Here is a 17,444-nt window from a genome sequence, read left to right on the forward strand (position 1 = left end):
AATCTTTGCAGCAGTTCAGTAACTGTAATGTGATTACCAAAACCTTAACAGTAATCTGTTACACTGCTTTACTGCAGTGCTTTGAAACGTAGTGTGATTTCATTAGCATATTTGTTAGTAATGTGTTACTCTGTTATTCTGGTCATGGAGAAGTGATTACGGCACAGGATTACAGCACTAGGTTTAACTGTCAACTGTCCTGATGACGGAAATAATATACACTCTACAAGAGTTGAGAATAGCGTCCTAAATCACAGATTTTCTTCTACAAATCATGATAAAACTGAGGCCAGGCCCTGCATATAAATCCCAAATATACACATGTTCAAATTCAGTTGTCTCTAAGACCTTTAATATAGCACATAGAGCTTGTGTTTAAGTCATTTTAGTTTAAATTTAATGTGATGCTCGATAAACCTGCTAAAAAGCTGATTCAGCCATGTTTCTTAATAACCCAGGATCACTGCTAAGATCATTTTTATCTTCACAATGTTTGACATTGTGGCTTTTAATCATCTTGTCTTGACTTCTGTAATCCCCACCCCCCTCCTGCTGTGGCATAGCTGTAGACTGTGCAGCATGCACATCACAGCGCCATATTACAACTACCCTGTGCCTGAACACTAGCTGCCTGCTAGGTTTTGAATCGATTTTTTTTTTTTTTTTAGATTCTATAGATTCCTTTTAAGTCTTATTTGTCAAATGTTTTAATATCTTTAAAACACAGAGTGTGTTCTGATACACTCAGAAAGGGCCCTCCTGGACATTTCAAAATCCTGGCACAGGTCCATATACAGTATAGGTGATTGGTTTTTGCCATCAGAGCCAAATGACTCTTCAGACATCTTCAAAATCAGCCCTCACATTTGTCCAGATATGCTTTAGAGATTTTATTTTAATCATTCTCCTTTGTGTTAGTTTTTATCTTTTTTAGTTCTAACCATTTTTTATTTTAATCCAGATACTTTTTATACGGAAATTTGCTCTGTCTTACACAATGTTGTGTTGTTTCCTGTGAATTTTTCATGTTCTAATGCCATCCAGTAAATTCACATTTGGACCACACATAGTATGAATTGTATTGAACAGTAACTTCAACAAGTGGACTCCGGCCTTAAACACCAAAGCTACTGCAGACCTTGTCTGTGGTCAGGGAGGTCTGTAAGTTTGTATGATTTTATCATTCTGTTGCTAACCCAGCATATGACTTATTGGTATACAGTTTACTGAACCAATAGTCTGGCATTTATTAGGTATGTAAGAGGAGAAGTGCTGATCGATAATTAATTTTGGCCTTGCTGCCATAATGGCATAAACAGTCAGGAGGATCTGCTGGTCGTTGCTGCTAGATTAGCGCTTTTACATCGGAGGCGCCGGGGTGGAGCGGCAGTCTGTCATTCCAACGGCCGAACAGTTGAGTAGTCGGCTGCCAGCTCGTCAGAGCAAAGGGAAAGGGCAGAGAATAGTGCTGCCACTGCCAACTGTCCGTGCCAGCGCAGGTAACCACCCGCTTAGCATAAGACACTTCTGGTGCATCTGAGGTCACAGCAGCTACCACTGCCGCAGCAGCCACACTTACAGTCACGCCGACTGTGTAAGACTCTAAACGCCACAACCATACAGTCCCAAGCATTTGCCCAAATACACACGTAGGGCTGCAAACAACAATTATGTTTATTGTTGATTGATCTGGTAATTAACTGAGTAATCGTCTAGTCAACAGAATGTCAGACATGGTCGTAAATGCACATCGCATTTCACCGGGGCCCAAAGTGATGGCCTCAGCTTGCTTGTTTTGTCTGAGCAGCAGTCCAAAACTCCAAAATATTAAGTTAACCTTGATATAAACAGAGAAAAGTTTCAAACTGACAGTTGAGAAGCTTGGGCCAGAAGATATTTTTATATTTGTTTGGCTGATGGTCAATCGACCAACCATTTCAGCACTACACCTACATACAGAACTGTTATATCTGCTCATGGTCCTCTCTTCTGCAGCTTTTCCTATATGTCAAACTAACACTTTTGTGACTGTGCCAATGCTGCTTGAAACTGTGCCAGAGCCGAAACACCAGCACAGTGAGACTTACTAAAATCTTAAATAGAAAGGCTACTTGATGTGTTATGTTTAATCTGCCACTTGACAATCTGACTTGTCTGCACAACATGTGAGGTCCTGTCACAGTTTGCCCTCCACCGAATGTGTCAGCCTCGTCTTGTGTAACTCGCTTCCTTGCACCCAAAAAAAAAAAAAGCAATAGCTTAGTGTTAAATTTTGAAGATTAATGTAGAATAAACTAAATGATTGTAACAGCAACAAGAAATGAAGATGGAAATGGAGACAGCAACAAGCGTAGAATAATATCTCTGTTATGAAATATTAAAATAAAAGTTTGTAAATGCTGTAATCTGTCCTTCCCTTCACTTTGTACTATCACTTAAAAAGGCCTAAATAAATGAAATTATAATTTTTTTTAACAGATGATACTAAGCTTGTCAGATTTTGCCTGTTAGTGGTTTTGGTAGTAACAAAAACACAGACTACTACAGATTAAGGAAAGCAGATGTCTTCTCCCTCCCAAAGGGCAACATTGGCTGACACTAGCAGGTCGTTTTTAAGCTCTCTCGCTCTCTCTCTCTCTCTCTCTCTCTCAAGGAGAGTTCATTTCTGGAGCTCCAACACATATTTTAGAATTTCAGCCCACATGAGTCGAACAGGCATGTTGAGCAAGTATCACTTTCAGGGAGCAAGCACATATGCCTCCGCTGCTGCTGCCAGTTTGCTCAAAGCGTACTTTTGGATCATTTGCAGGACCGGTTGTCTTGCAGTAGGTGGGACTCAGCACATGATCGGCTGCTGTTAAGACAACATGCGGCCGTTATGAGCCGTGGCCTCATAATAGCTGTTTCATAGTGGCAACGGTCATATCACTGTTTATCTGCCATTATTGACCATATATGTTATGTTGCAATACTGAGGTCTGTAAGTTGTTTTTAGCCCCTTACTCAGCAGCATGTGTGAGCACAGAAAACATCTAGCTCCTCTTCCGCTGTAACTCTACAGAACTATTAAATGTAGCGTGAAAACCGTACAACTCAAAATCGCTATTGTGACATAAGCCTTTAAAGTATGAATGTTACCTTTAATAAGTTTTTCGCAGCAACATTTTTTCAGGTGTTTGCTTCTGTCTGATGTTATGATAAATTATCCATCAGCATAATAATCACACCGAATTAAATAAAAAAAACAAAACACATCGGGTACCTCATACACAAAGACACATGCACACGCACACATACTTGTTTTACTATATTCGTGGGAACCTGTCGTTGACATAATGCATTCGCTAGCTCCTAGCCCCTTACCCTAACCTCAACCATCACGACCGATTGCCTAACCTTAACCCTAACTCTCAACTAAACCTGATTCTAACCCTAAAACCAAGTTTTAACCCTCAGACAGCCATTTAAACTCGTGGGGTCCAACACTTTGGTCCCCACAAAGCTGTTGGGCCCCTCTAGTATACTGAGCTCCCGGATTTTGGACCCCACAAATATAGTAAAACAAGCCCACACCCACCCACCCACACATACACACACATTCAAGCACAGTGTGAGCATTAAGCCCACATGAATGTTTCCCTCTTCTCTTCTCCATAAAATCATAAGACACTTGGCTGCTTCTCTTATCCAGTCTGTGCAGACAAATGTCTGTAGCTACTTTGGGCATAAAAGCTGCCAAAATTGTGGGAGATGCCAAACTATATTGAGAGGCAACTATCAGCGCCTTGTAACACAATTTTAGGCCTTGGCCTACATCTGTTTCACACTGGCAACTTCAGTTACTGAATACAAACACTAGATATTTTGTGAATAATGCAGTAATACAAACTATTACAGATGAGGTTGGTTCTCTTGCTAGAAGCAGTGAGAGAAACTATTTCACTAAACAAAGATTCCACTTTGGCAACAAAGTTGATCAACTTCTTATTGCTTACACAGCTTTTTTTTGTTGGATTCAATATTAAACCCAGTAAAAGGTCAGTACGTTGCATTTTCTCCCCAAAAAATGGGATGCACATTGCCATTGTTGACAGAAAAAAGCAACAGCATTTTAAAGCACACTTAAAAACAATCTTAGTGGCCCGCTGATTCCATATTATTTCGTTCAAACAGAATTTGTTGAACATTTCTACTTTATTGGATAATTTATCGTGAACAGAAAGTAGAGATGCAACAAGCACCAAGCTTCCAAGCCCGATTACAACCAAGATGATGCACTTACATGGTTTGTGTCTTGGGCAACTAAGCCACCAGCACAGTCCAGAAGTTTCCCTTTTAGAGGATTTTTCTACCTCGCGCCTCTCGGTCTATGCAAGCTACCGGTTGGCAGCCTCACCTTCTTTCTCTCTGTCTGCCTATCATATGTGTAACAGGTGTTATTACATCCTTGATCATAGGCAACTGCAGTCTAGTGGGGAAACCATCTGTCACACAGCTTGCGGGTGGTCCGCTTAGCCTGGCTCCCTTCTCTTAGGGCTAGACTCCCTGAACAGGGTCTTTTTTTTTTTTTAAAGGGGTGTTTGCACTTGTAACTATATAGGCCTGAATATCAGAGTACCTGGTTTGGGTAACATGTCTGTTTAGAAACACAACAAAATACATTTTTTACTTTAGAGTAAGCAGCAACAAACGCGATATTTACGTATTCTGGCTGGTGCAGACCACTCTTGACTACAGGACTATCAATTCTCCCTCTCTTCTTCATGGAACCTTGAGCAATGTTACGTGCAAGCCACATAACCGTGTTTGCTGCTTTAAGGGGTTCCGCAACGACAGCCTGACAAGGTACCGTATCTGCAAGCACGCAGAGCACCAGATAGAATACCCTTGCCATGATTCGCTTTCTGGAGTTGTACAATTAAGCCTCAAAGGAGTACAGAGTGCTGTGTGATATTTTAAATTTTGATAAACCTTCAAACTGGATTTACTAGTTTGTATTTAATATACTATACCTGAATTATGCGGCAACTTGCCCACAATAATGCAGCACTTGTTTTGTCGTACTACCAAGCCTGTTTGACAGTGGCCTTATGACACATTGCCCTACGCAACATGCACCGGAGGAGCGCAGTGCAGCTCCTTCACTAACGGTGCTGCAAACTGTTTGGAAGTGTAAACCAACCTTTGTCATGATGAAAAAAGCCCCTAAACACCTTCAGTATTAACAAGTAGTAAAGCTGTTTTTGCAAAACATTGTTATAATTGCTTTCTTTCTTTTAAAGAAATTAGAAATTTTCAGTTTAAATGTTGCTTCGCCCTCCCTACAGATGTTACTGGCTGTCGGTTTTAGTCTGTCAGTTTGTTACAGCGTGCACACAGCATAAGGCAGCCTTCACACCGCCTCTGCGGCAGAAACGGCAGGCTCCCTTTCAGTGAGTCCACTGCTTCTTAACAGGCAGTAATGTCGCTGACGACTCATGCATTTCATTGGCCAAATACAATGTGTGAAAGTGTCCCCTCAGGTAGCATAGAAAATTATTGATTAATTGTTTAGAGATGTACAATCCTGCCTCAAAGACTATAGGGCAACAATGAAAGTGGGACTTAGAAGTAAGAAAATCTCCATCATTATTCAACAGTGTATTGTGTGGTTTATTCCATTTGTCTCAATAGGGAGGGTATTTTGTAGATGTTTTTTGGACAGCAAAGAAGTTGGAAAGGTGACAATATAGGGATGTATGATTATTAGTGCGGAGGTTTCAAATTCTAATATGATGAGATACTGATTTTATTATATTTATCATATATTACAATATGGATAGTAAACCCCTGGAACACCTTTCACTTTTATAGAGAGACAGATTAAAAACAACCTGAATTAGAGATTGTATTGAATTACAAAGGCTAGAGGAACATTGGGTAGTCCAGATGTTTTGTCTTTGTATTAACCACCATTCAGTATCTTTGTATTCAATGAGCCGTAAGTGGACTTGCTGTAATATTCTAGATTTTTTTCTTTACCTGTTCCCCTGTTGTGTCATGATCACACTAACGCAGCGTCTTGTGTTGTTTTGCTGTATTCTCTTCTCTGTCTGAAGGCCCCTGTTTTCCTTATCTGGTTGAAAAACACGGTGTTGCTGAAACTTGTTGGGTTATTGTGCATTTACTGAATGTGCCATGACCTCCAACATTCAAGGCTTGACTACCGACTGATACACAGTTGTCTATTTAAATGAGAAGAGTAAAAAAACGAACAAAAAAACAAAAAAAACCACCCACCAAAATCAAAATATCCCTGAAGCAAATGACCAATCTGTTTGTTGTGCAGGTTGTGCGTTTTTTTCTCAGTAAAGTTTGTGCATGCGGTGCAGTTCTGTAGTTTCAGATGACCAGTGCTTCACACCTGCACATGAATGCACCATACACAGCCTCACGGACACAGAGGAGGAGCCTGGGTTCTTTATTTTTTCCTTTTCGTCCCTCCTCGTCAGATCATGTCCAGAAACGTGGAGTAATGTTCACATCCAATTCTAAATCCACACTGATCCCACAGAAATAAATGAACGTCTGATTCGCCGCTCGTGAAAAACTTCACTCTTTCACATGTAGTATACAGCACATACTCTAACTGCCTGGAAATTTACGAGATTACTCTTCATTTCTGAATTGGACCTGGCATCATTTCATTTAGGCTCGATGTGTCACCTCCGGAATAAATTGACCAGTTTGGGAATTAATTAATGATGCCTTTGTTGGGGTAGACATTCTAAGATTAAAGACTGAGCATACACACCAATAAGTGTCTGAGCAAAGCTTGCACCGCCTGCCTCACACCACTTTGCCAGGCAGCCATCAGATACTTTGTGAATGAAATGGAGCAATCCCAAAGGCAATTGTGACTGAGCCATTTTGTGCTATTTGGTTTGTGGGTATGTCGTAATGAAATGCAGTCTCTTCACTGGATTGTGGTAATTTTTAACACAACTCACGATTGTTTCCAATAGAGATTCAGTTTAAATTGATTCAATATTAAATACATTTTAAAATGCCAGTGAGGGTAGAGTAGGCTATTAGACTTGTACTTCTCTGACTGTGACAATGTTCTCCAAGTTTCTGTGAGGTCCTTTGTTCACCATATTGAGTTAGTGGAGAGAAAAGGGATAGACTATTGCGCTGTTGGTTACGAAATTTGCCCGCATGAGTCAAATGATTCTGTCAGACAGATGGAATGATTCAAATTGGATAATACAGAAAGATCACTTCCTTCTCCTCTCAGTGAGATGCACTTCCCTCCTCTGACCTCATAAAATAGGCTACAGTACATTTCCTCACAGCACGCCCTTCTCAGTTCAGCATTCTGGGAGTTGCTTAGTAATCCTTTCTGTTTGAATATTTTCTATGCATGTGTTCATGTGCAAAAGGGGACAAAATGTTGACATCGTCCGTGAATAATACATTCCAGGAAATCTATTGGAAAAAAAAAAGAATTGCAATTTTTATTTGTATTCATGTACAGTATGAACTACAATCTCAGGTATCAATAATTGAACATCATCCTCAGAGAAATTAGTTGGACTCCTTACAAGCACAGTCTCTTGTTTTGTTTTTTTTTTTCTTGTTTTTGTTTTGCTTTTTTGCATTTTTTTTAACAATTGAAGCACATGTAAAATTATGATTTTAAGATTTTTTTTTTTTGCATTATGTTTTTGAAAATATTTTTTTTTTTGTAGAAATTTAACCATTTGATGATTATTCTCTCCAAAAATGAGAGAGAATATTCCCACATACAGTAACCCTCCCCATACATAGACAGTTGGCGGAATAACACACAAGAATTTGATCACCTTGGCTTAGGGTTTTGCACAAAAATCAAGCTCACTCTGCTGGTATTTCAAGTCCAACATTCTGCACGTCAGTCTTAATTTCATTCTGGCATTCAAATATCTCTCAACACAAAACCATCCTGCTCAGGTAAATACCAATACAGAGATATTCCATTCATTCTGAACAGCTCACAAGCCTCATCCCCAAATGTATATAAAAAATCTCCCCCTTTTTTTTCACTGTAGCCAGCATCAACATTGAATCATTAAGCCACCAAAAGCATTGAAAAGGAATTGAGCATTTAAAAAGAAAACAGTGGAAAGGGAAAGAATGGTTCACTCATTGACTGTACTATTTGTGTCATTCGTAGCAATGACAGAAAGGCTGATGATGAATGAGGTTCTGTTTCAGTTGTTCCCGCTCCATTTAGAGTTTCCTCTGTCTGTACCTCAACAGACATGGCCAGTCTTTAAATGTAAATTTTGCTTCCACCATCCTTGTTCACCATTCCACTGTTGTTGTAGCAAAGGGAAGAATTAATTTGGGAGAATAACTAATCGAAAGCGTATGACTTTGTGAGTGACGGTGCTTTATTATGCTCATGCTATAAGCTATGGTAGCTGTCTTCACAGAGATGAAAATCAATAAGGTGAGAACAACCGCTGGAAAGTTAAATTGTTCAGTTTTTCACATCCTGCGGTGGTTTATTTCATTTGAATATCTGAAACCGGGCATTGCTCTGCAGACTCCATGTGCTGGTAAAATCCCATCAAACCCATATGTAAATACACATTACAGTTTTGTCAATAATTAGTCACATTTCTGGAGTTGCCAGGGGCAAATACGCTTAAATGTGCAACAAGCGTATTTCAAGCATAGAGACCAAAGCGAAAGGCATATCTACCTCTTCTTACTTTCTGCACAAGGTCACTGTTTCCTTGGCAACAGTCTGATGGCTAGTTTTTCCTCCTTATTCCTTATCTATTTTTCACTCCTCTCCCTTCATATCTGCAATATCTCTGTTTGAAGACCCCTCATGACCGTTGTGCGTCAGGCTTCTCCCTCCCCACCCGCTGTTCTTCACTTTTTTATGCCGATCTCCCCCTTCCTCGAGCCTTCTTCTGTGAAAGACTAAATGAAAAAGCCACGCATAAACCGACTACAGGAGAGACAATGTTTTGATGGTCTATAAATGATGCAACATGGAGGTGTGTGTGTTTTTCTCTGACAAGAATGAGACTGAGCAGGGGTCGCTTCAATATATGAAAGGCCTCTACCCCCTGTTAGATGTTGGGGACAGGGAGGGTGGAAAAGTCTCATGCTGTTTTGTTATCAGCTTTCCTCTGTTAGTCTACAAATGAACTGCTGATACAGATTAATGAGCTATAACCCATCTCCCCTTATTTTGTTGCAGGTTCCCAGCTGCCTCACTGACAATGTTAGCCCCGTCTGTGTTAGTCTGACAGGGTCACACTACATTACAAAGCAGCCTCATTTGCCTCTTTATCTGTACTAACAGATGGACTATCAGCGCCCAAGCTCGTGTGACCCTGGGGTGATGGCAAGGTAACGCGACACTGAGTGGACGTAGATCACTACTGGGTTAACAGGGAGGCTGCAGACCGCAGCCTTATGCTCCCCTTCTTTTTCCCAAGCAACATTCTGCCGTCGTACAGCACATGCCGGTGGATAAAGCGAGTCAAGTGAGATATGGCGAGGGGTGAGGAACGTGCCTGAGCTAAGTGACGGAGAGACAATCGAAGAGGCAAGAGGACATGGAGGAAACGAGAGTGTGGAGAAAGCAGAACGAGGGAAGACTGGGAAGATGGAGAATTCAGAGACAGAGGAAGAGAGGAGGAGAAGGAAAGAAGTAGTTAAGGTAGAAGTGTAAAGAAAAGGCAGGAGGAGGAGTGGGAGGAAGAACTTAATCTTAATTAAAGTGAAGGATGTATGTCTTTTGTTTAGGAGCCACAGGGGAAATGCACATTTACTCATTTGGCTGCTTTGCTCTCCAGGCATACCGGCTTAACTGTGATATCATCCAGAGCTGACTCATTAAAAGATCTCATTTTATGTTGAGTGACAGCTAGAATATGATGGCAATGAAAAAAAAAACCCATTTTATGTTTTGTCTCATAAACCTCTACCAAAATTGGACAAGGTTTACTTAACAACTAGCAAATAAATGCTTCTAAAAACTAAAGCAATGTCCATCTACAAAATATGTTATTATTATTAGGTAAAATTAAAGTATTTAATTAATGGCACTACATTATTTTCAGTATGAGGCCAATTTCTACAGTGGGTTTCACATCAGATGCAATTAATACATTCCATTTTCACTTTCAGTAAACCATTCTTTCCCTTGTGCAGTATTACACAGAGAGAGAGAGAGAAAAATAAAATGAGCTAAAAAGCTATCACAAATTGTTTTTCTTCATTTAGCCACTAGACATACTTTTAATAAATAATCTTTGTTTTTTGTAAAGACACTTGTTAAAGTATCATAAGTCGTCCCTTTGCCCAATGCTGATTTATCTCCATTTTCGACATCAACTCTGTCAAGTCAATGTCATTTTGATTTATTTTATCTTCATGTTTTGGTCCATTGTACTCCACGTATGAAACTGCTGATACTGGATGTTTAGTCAAATTAAATGATCAGATTTGGGTCTCTTGTACATTGTCTTTTGAGCAGGCTTGAATCAGTAAAGGTTCCTGTGTGGCTGAGCTGTGTATGGTACTGAGCATAGGAGGGTGGTGGTAAGTGCTCTTGTAGGTGTTGTAGTGGTTGTAGTGCTCCAGAGGGGGCAGCGATAGGTGTCTCTCCATGGCAGCAACACCTGCAAGCTCTTCTTCAACAGTAATGACCTCCATAGAGGAGGCAGGGCCATCGGGATCCTGCTGGTTGTGCTGCTTCCTCATCTTGTAGAAAATAACCAGCAGAACAGCAGCCATAAGTGTGATGGCCACGAAGCAGCCAATGATAATCTTGGTGGTTTTCATCACTTCATCCAGGCCATTGAGGGCTCCCTCTCCATCCAGAACTGGAATGGTGTAAGTCCGCTCTGTGGTCCTCGTTGAAACTGGGGTACCTTTTGTTGTTGAGGATGACACCCAGCCAAATGGGGGAAGCGGTGTTTGGCTATCATCCCCCGGGGTCTCAATGGTCTCCACGGTGACTGTGGTAAAATAGGTCACCCCGCTGTTTTCCACAGAAGTGACATTAAGCACAGCAGAGGCAGAAATGTTGCCTGCTGTATTGCTGACCATACAGGTGTAAGTTCCAGTGTCTTGCATTGTGACACTAGTAAAGTTTAGTGTCCCGTCATTGAGTACAGCCAAACGCACCTTGTAAGCCCCGTGTGTCACCAATGATCCATTTGGTGTAAGCCAGCTGATGGATGTCAGCGAGCTTGTACGACATTTAAGCTCTGCACCCATGCCTTCTGTCACATTCAAGTCACTGGGTGGCTCCACAATGACAGGAACATCACACTGAAAGTAGCTGTGGTCAAGTTCCCCAATGTAGCGACCTTTAAAAACTGCAGGACTATGGCAACGGGCGCAGCAGCTGGTATTGGCAGGTACTGTTTCCTTCAGCCACCAACTGAGCCACAAGATATCACAGTTGCAGTTCCAAGGGTTGTGATGGAGGTGGACCCGCTCCAGGCGATGCAATGGTGTGAAGAGGTCATGTGGTAGAAAGGTAAGGTTATTGTGAGCCAGGTTGAGCTCCACCAGTGACTGAAGGTCATCAAAGGAATTCCTCTCAATAGTTTGGACCTGGGCATGCATCATCCACAGCTTCTGTAGGTTCACTAATCCTGTAAATGAGCTGGGCCTGATAACAGCGAGCTGGTTTCCTGACATTTCCAGCTCTTCAAGCCTTACCAAAGGTAAGATGTTAGGGATCTCCTTCAGGTTGCACATTCCCAGGTTCAGGTAGCGCAGGTTGCTCAAGTCCTTGAAGGCTCCGTCAGAAATGTAGGAGAGACGTTTGAGCTCACCTAGATCTAGCCTTCGAAGCGAGGGAACCCGGTTGAAGGCATAAGATGGTATACTTTCAATGGGGTTGTTCCGTAGCCACAATTCTTTCAGCTTGGACAAGTACTCAAATGCTCCATTGGGGATTGTCGTGAGCCGATTATCAAAGAGCTCCAAGGTGTTGAGACTAGCCAGCCCATTGAATGCGCCAAGTTCGATGCTGCGGATGTGGTTCTTGCTCAGCTGCAGGATCTCCAGATGGCGCAGGTGTTTAAAACTGTCCACCTTGATGACTTGGATGAGGTTGTCCTGGAGGTTTAGGTAGCGGGTGTTGGTGGAAATGCCATCTGGGACATCCCGTAGACTGCGGCGGGTGCATATGACTTTGCTGAACTGGTTACTGCATGAGCAGACAGAAGGACAGGTCTGAGCACGAACCAGCCCAGCCACCACCAGGATCTGAAGGGCCAAAAGCAGCACAAAGAGGGGGTTGGACAGCGCCCCCTTCAGCCTACGACCTCTCATTGTCTGGCGCTGGAGGGAGGAGATCATTGTGTTCAGCATTCATAGTTTATCTGCTGTTTGAGTTCTCTGTAACAACAAGAAAAAGAGAGAATAATATTTAGTAACCGCATAAAGTAGAAGAGAGTACATTGTTGATGTGGCTGTAGTGAGTTATAGTAATCATTGGCTAAATATAACATCTTTTTAAGTGCTGAATTGATTAGTTGGCAGAAAATTAACTGACAACAAAAACATTTGTTTTTTTCAGTCTCTCAAATGTGAGCAAATTTATGCTTTTGTGTGTTTTACATTAATGTAAAATGAATATCTTTGGGATTAGGACTGTTGGTCAGATGAAACAAACTATTGGAAGATGTAATTTGAGGCTCAATCAACAGATTAATTGGTAATGAAAATAATCATTACCTGCAACCCTAATCTATTTATACAGTTTATACAGTACAACATACATAGAATGACAAAAGAAAGAGAGCAAGATGAATTAAAAACTTCAATTAATTGTCAGTATTACCCATCTGTGTGATATAAAAAGCTTTTTGTTAGCTCCTTAACCCTGGATTTCCCCAGATTTCCAGACTTAACAGAAGCCGATACAGCTACACTGGGGACTGAAAATGAAAAACGAGAACTTTGCATCTGTCTCCCTTTCGAGCAGGACCTGTGAATTTCCTGTAAACCCTTTACTCATTGAAATCCTAAGCCTGGAATTATTTAATACACAAAGCCTTAGTCATGAAAATTTTAAAAGAGAGTGCAATCAGTTGATGTCACTGGGACCCAGGTGTTTCAGGACAAGACAAGTCACTGACACCAAAGCATTACACTCTGTGAATGTGGCTCTGCATTGTCACAAACAAATACTGAGTGTCGTGAGGAATTTGTGCATAATATCAGTCAACAATGCAAAAATCAATTCAACCTAGAAAATACATACATTGGCAAACAAAGAGGAAATACAACCAATCCAGCTCTGCTTGCTTGAAATTGTGCTATGGCTTATATTTTGATGTAAGACACAACAATACATTGACAAAATTATTGGTAAATGTTATCCAGTGATAAAACAATGAGGGTTACTTTTCACTATCTTGACTTTTTACTAAGATATTGTACAGCCTGTTTATTGCCATTGAAATATTTTATCTTTGAATAATTTCCTGTGGTTTCTAAAACAGAATCCAATTTATTGTCACACCAAAATGCCTGACATATAGCCTGATTCAAGACTATCAAGAGGTCTCATATTGTCCTTGCATAACTATAGCTAAATTTATCTCCCAAATCAAGTGACTTAACAAGAAACTCGTTACTCTGTTATCTTAGATTAGATTAAATTAGATTAGATTAGTCCATTCAACCAAAGTGTCTAGGAATATGCCTGAGTGTGCTCAAGATAAAAATAGACCAAGACATTCATACACATACAGTACAGCCTGTACCTCCCACTTGCACAATGTGTTGCTATCACCCCTTATTATCTTCTGCCCACAAAGACGGTAACCTACACGTAAATCAATACATATTATGTACCAAACATATCAAATATGCGTTGAAATTATAAAATGTGACAGCACTGTGTCAAGCTGTACTATTACGTGATGCAGATGCCATTCTTCAGTGCAGTTAATGCCCTTGCCAAGAGCAAAGAACAATAACCTCCCATACTGGGTTCTTTTCAGCTAATCCAAGTCAAGTTATCTGTTGATCATCTCTTTCCCTCAACCCACGAGCAAGAAGAAAGGAGTATATTGTGACAGGTATTTTCTAAACGGTAAAAACTGTACACCGAGGTGGAAATGTTGACTTAATCAGAAGAAATGAGTCTACATGTTGCTTGGTGCTGCACCAGCCAGGCTGCCGAGCCAGCCGTGGCGTAGAGAGGCTGCGGAGTGACGAGCCTCTGCTGGGGGATCATATCGAATGAGGGCTCCCACTGGCAGGAGCTCATTTCGTCTGGCTGGAATTACAACAACCCTGCGCTGCCACCGAAGAGAGGAAAATGTCAGACATGACAAACTCACTGATAGAGATGATCAGGTGTCAACAAAACATCCCCATTTACATTTCCACTGGAATACTCACGGAAAAATAGTGTATTCAGGAATGAGCGTGTTGATCTACCATTCAGGGTAATTGTATCTTTGGCGACATGCCTTCTTCATAAAACACTTTATCTGAATACATTTTATCAGCACATAATGCCTCATTACATAAAGGGCTGGCACGTATATTGCAGAAGAAAAAAAAAATTCACTTCAAACATCCTTCTTCCCTTTGTTGGTGCAACACTGCGTGGATTAATTTCATCAAGGCACACTCAAAATGTATTCAGAGCCACTGAAAGCAGTAGCTGCTTACATCTAAAATCCTTCCAGCAACATAAAAACACACCCACCCTTACTTTTCTGCTTCAGCACCAGCAGCTACTGGCATTATGTCTGACACCACTCTGATTTGCCAAATTCATTTCTTGTAATGAGTTTGATGGAATAGTGCTAGGGTAACATATGTCTCACTCAGGGTGCACATAGCAAGGAGACTCCAATATAAAGCAGGGTATTTCAGAGAATCGGAGCACTTAAATTACAATGTCAGATGATTATAGTCTGTTACTTATGATTATAGTCTGCGACATTCTACTCCAACTAGCATAATGTGTTAGCTTGTACATTCCCACACACCAGGGGAGCAGGTTTGGCAGTTTGGTTTACCACCGAGTGTCTACCACTCAAGAAATTAAGTAACGCCTCATGTCCAAAAAAAAAAAGATTCTGTTTCACATTTTCATGGTATGAATATGAGAAGAAATATGTTAAAACTGCTCCACACAAGTCAAATTGAGGAAGATAATACAACTATGAAGTTGAAATGTAGCAAGAAGTGTTGCATGATTGAAAAACTTGCTTTACTGTCACATTTTGATTTTGATGTTTGTCTTAGCTTGTTGGCATAGTTAGCGTTTTCCCCCAGAGTTTAAGGGGAATTGGTTTCATGTACGACAGGATTATTCCAACCTAGCGACAAAAATAAACAAAACAAAAAAACAACCGGATTTGCATTTCACCTGTCACAGAAAAAAAGTCACGTGTTCAGCAGTAAGCATGCTAAACTCATGTATGGCACAGGGTTGTAATACTGATATTATCAGAGTCAGTACCTGGTGATATTTACACTATACTGCTTAATATGGCCTGAGGAATCACAAATCCTTTTCACCTCCTACATCCCCAAAAAGCTGAGTATTTCATAGACCTACATGATATGTAATAATATCATAACTAAAGTCACTGGGAAGAACATGAAAAAATTGCTTATTCATCTCATTATTCATTGTAATATTTGGGGCAAGAAAAAGCATCAAAACAAAGGCCAACAAAGTAAATTAAGTCACATTATTTATTACTGATCACAGCCATTTGCAGTCAATCCAGTGAGTGTGAAATTGATAGAGTGGGTGAAATGTGAAGTGATACGAAATCTGGCAAGTCTCGCATCATGATAGAAAAAACAAGCCTGTGGCCTCTAAGCTGCCTTTCTGATGAGCTGAATGTCATCTTGCTAATTCATTCAACACATTACTGATTCATTACATTTGCATACGTTTGTTGCATGTCTTTTTTTTTTTTTTTTAACCTCGTTTATGCTGATGTTGTAACCTCACAGGCCATCTGTGTCTAACAAGACCTGTGTACAATGTGCCTAGGAGATAACAGGTTTGTTGTGTCAGGGTTTCAAATTATGAGACAAACCTTGAGTAGTAATAAATACATTAGCATATATACTGTATACGAGAATCAAAGCCAGCGAACAAACAACCCAACATAAGATAATATGTTAAAGGTGAGGTTGGGAATGCTCTATGTTTTTCAACAAATACCAGGGAAAGCCCAAGTAAACACGGTGCGCTAGTCCATCAGAACCACTGTTTCTGTGGCTCTCAGGCTCAAAGCCTATTTATTCCCACTCCAGATGTATACCTTCATGATCACAAATCCGTTGTTTCTTTTCTAAACGGCAGGCAACAATATTTTTTCAGCAAAATCCAGTTTTGTTAAAGCAAACAGTAATCAAACAATAGTTGGATTTATAGGACCAATTCCACTGTTGGTTTGGTCTTTTATGGAATTTACTGGAAACAAAAAACAAAACTGTATATATCTATATATCTATATAGATATATATAGAATATTCCAAATTCTCTGGTTCCAGCTTCTCAGAGTCATAAATGATGGGGCCCTAAAAATCTTTGGATCCCTGGACAGTTAGTGAGATGAAACAGTTGACTACATCACATTGGGCTCTGGGAAATGATGAAGGGCATTTTTCAGCACTTTGCAGTATTTTATATATAAACTGATTAATTTATTAATCAGGAAAATAATAAGAAGATTGATTGATAATGAAAATGCTAAATTGCAGTCCTAAACCAAAACAAGTTTTTTTGCAGATCAGATTCATCAGTTTTAACTCACATGCCAACTGTGTTTTTAATCTTTAAGTGAACAACTGTCTTAGGTTTAAGAGATTGCAAAATATGGTCTCGTGTGATGGATGGACTGTTTTTCTTGCCATGACAGATTTATACAGTATTATTATTAAGATTAAGAAAATAAGGTAACAATCATTTTAATAAAACACAACAGCAGCATTGCTATAAGCTTTACAATACAGGGTGTGCTGTGGTTCAAAATCCTGCTTTATTTCTGGATTGTTGTTGTGCTGCTTAGTTATTAATTCATTATTAGCCTGCATTTATGTAAACAACCGAACAGTAATTATTTGATTTGTTAAGCAGCTAATTTGATTTCATGAGTGAGACCATCTGTTTGTGTTGCCCAATGTTGTTAAAGTGAAGGCTAGTCTTCTCAATCAAACACTTTGTAAAAAAAAAAAAAATCTACCTCTTTGCCGGAGTGTGTGTGCATGTTTGCGTGCTCGTGTGCGTAAGTCTCTGGGGGTACTTGAAATCCCGCGCTGGGGGCTATCATAACTAGCGGCTGCCGTCTCAATCGGACATGCAGACTGGGAGTGCTTCACTCTCCAGTTCTGCTCCACCTGAAAAAAAAAATACAATTCCCCTCCCCCACCTTGGCTTCAGTACTCTGCTG

General features: G+C 40.3%; 1 protein-coding gene across 1 annotated transcript; it reads right to left on the reverse strand.

The window, feature by feature from the left end:
* Nucleotides 1–10,485: 10,485 nt before the first annotated feature.
* On the reverse strand, nt 10,486–12,375 carry LOC120793631 (leucine-rich repeat-containing protein 4C-like). The gene has a single exon (XM_040133881.1). It carries the CDS (start codon nt 12,373–12,375, stop codon nt 10,486–10,488), a length of 1,890 nt encoding a protein of 629 aa, XP_039989815.1.
* Nucleotides 12,376–17,444: the final 5,069 nt, after the last annotated feature.

This window comes from Xiphias gladius, chromosome 1 (assembly GCF_016859285.1).
Source record: "Xiphias gladius isolate SHS-SW01 ecotype Sanya breed wild chromosome 1, ASM1685928v1, whole genome shotgun sequence".
NCBI classification, from domain to species: Eukaryota; Metazoa; Chordata; class Actinopteri; order Istiophoriformes; family Xiphiidae; genus Xiphias; species Xiphias gladius.

Excerpts from the sequence above, each read along its gene's own strand:
- LOC120793631 (XM_040133881.1), bottom strand. The coding sequence starts at position 12,375 with ATGCTGAACACAATGATCTCCTCCCTCCAGCGCCAGACAATGAGAGGT.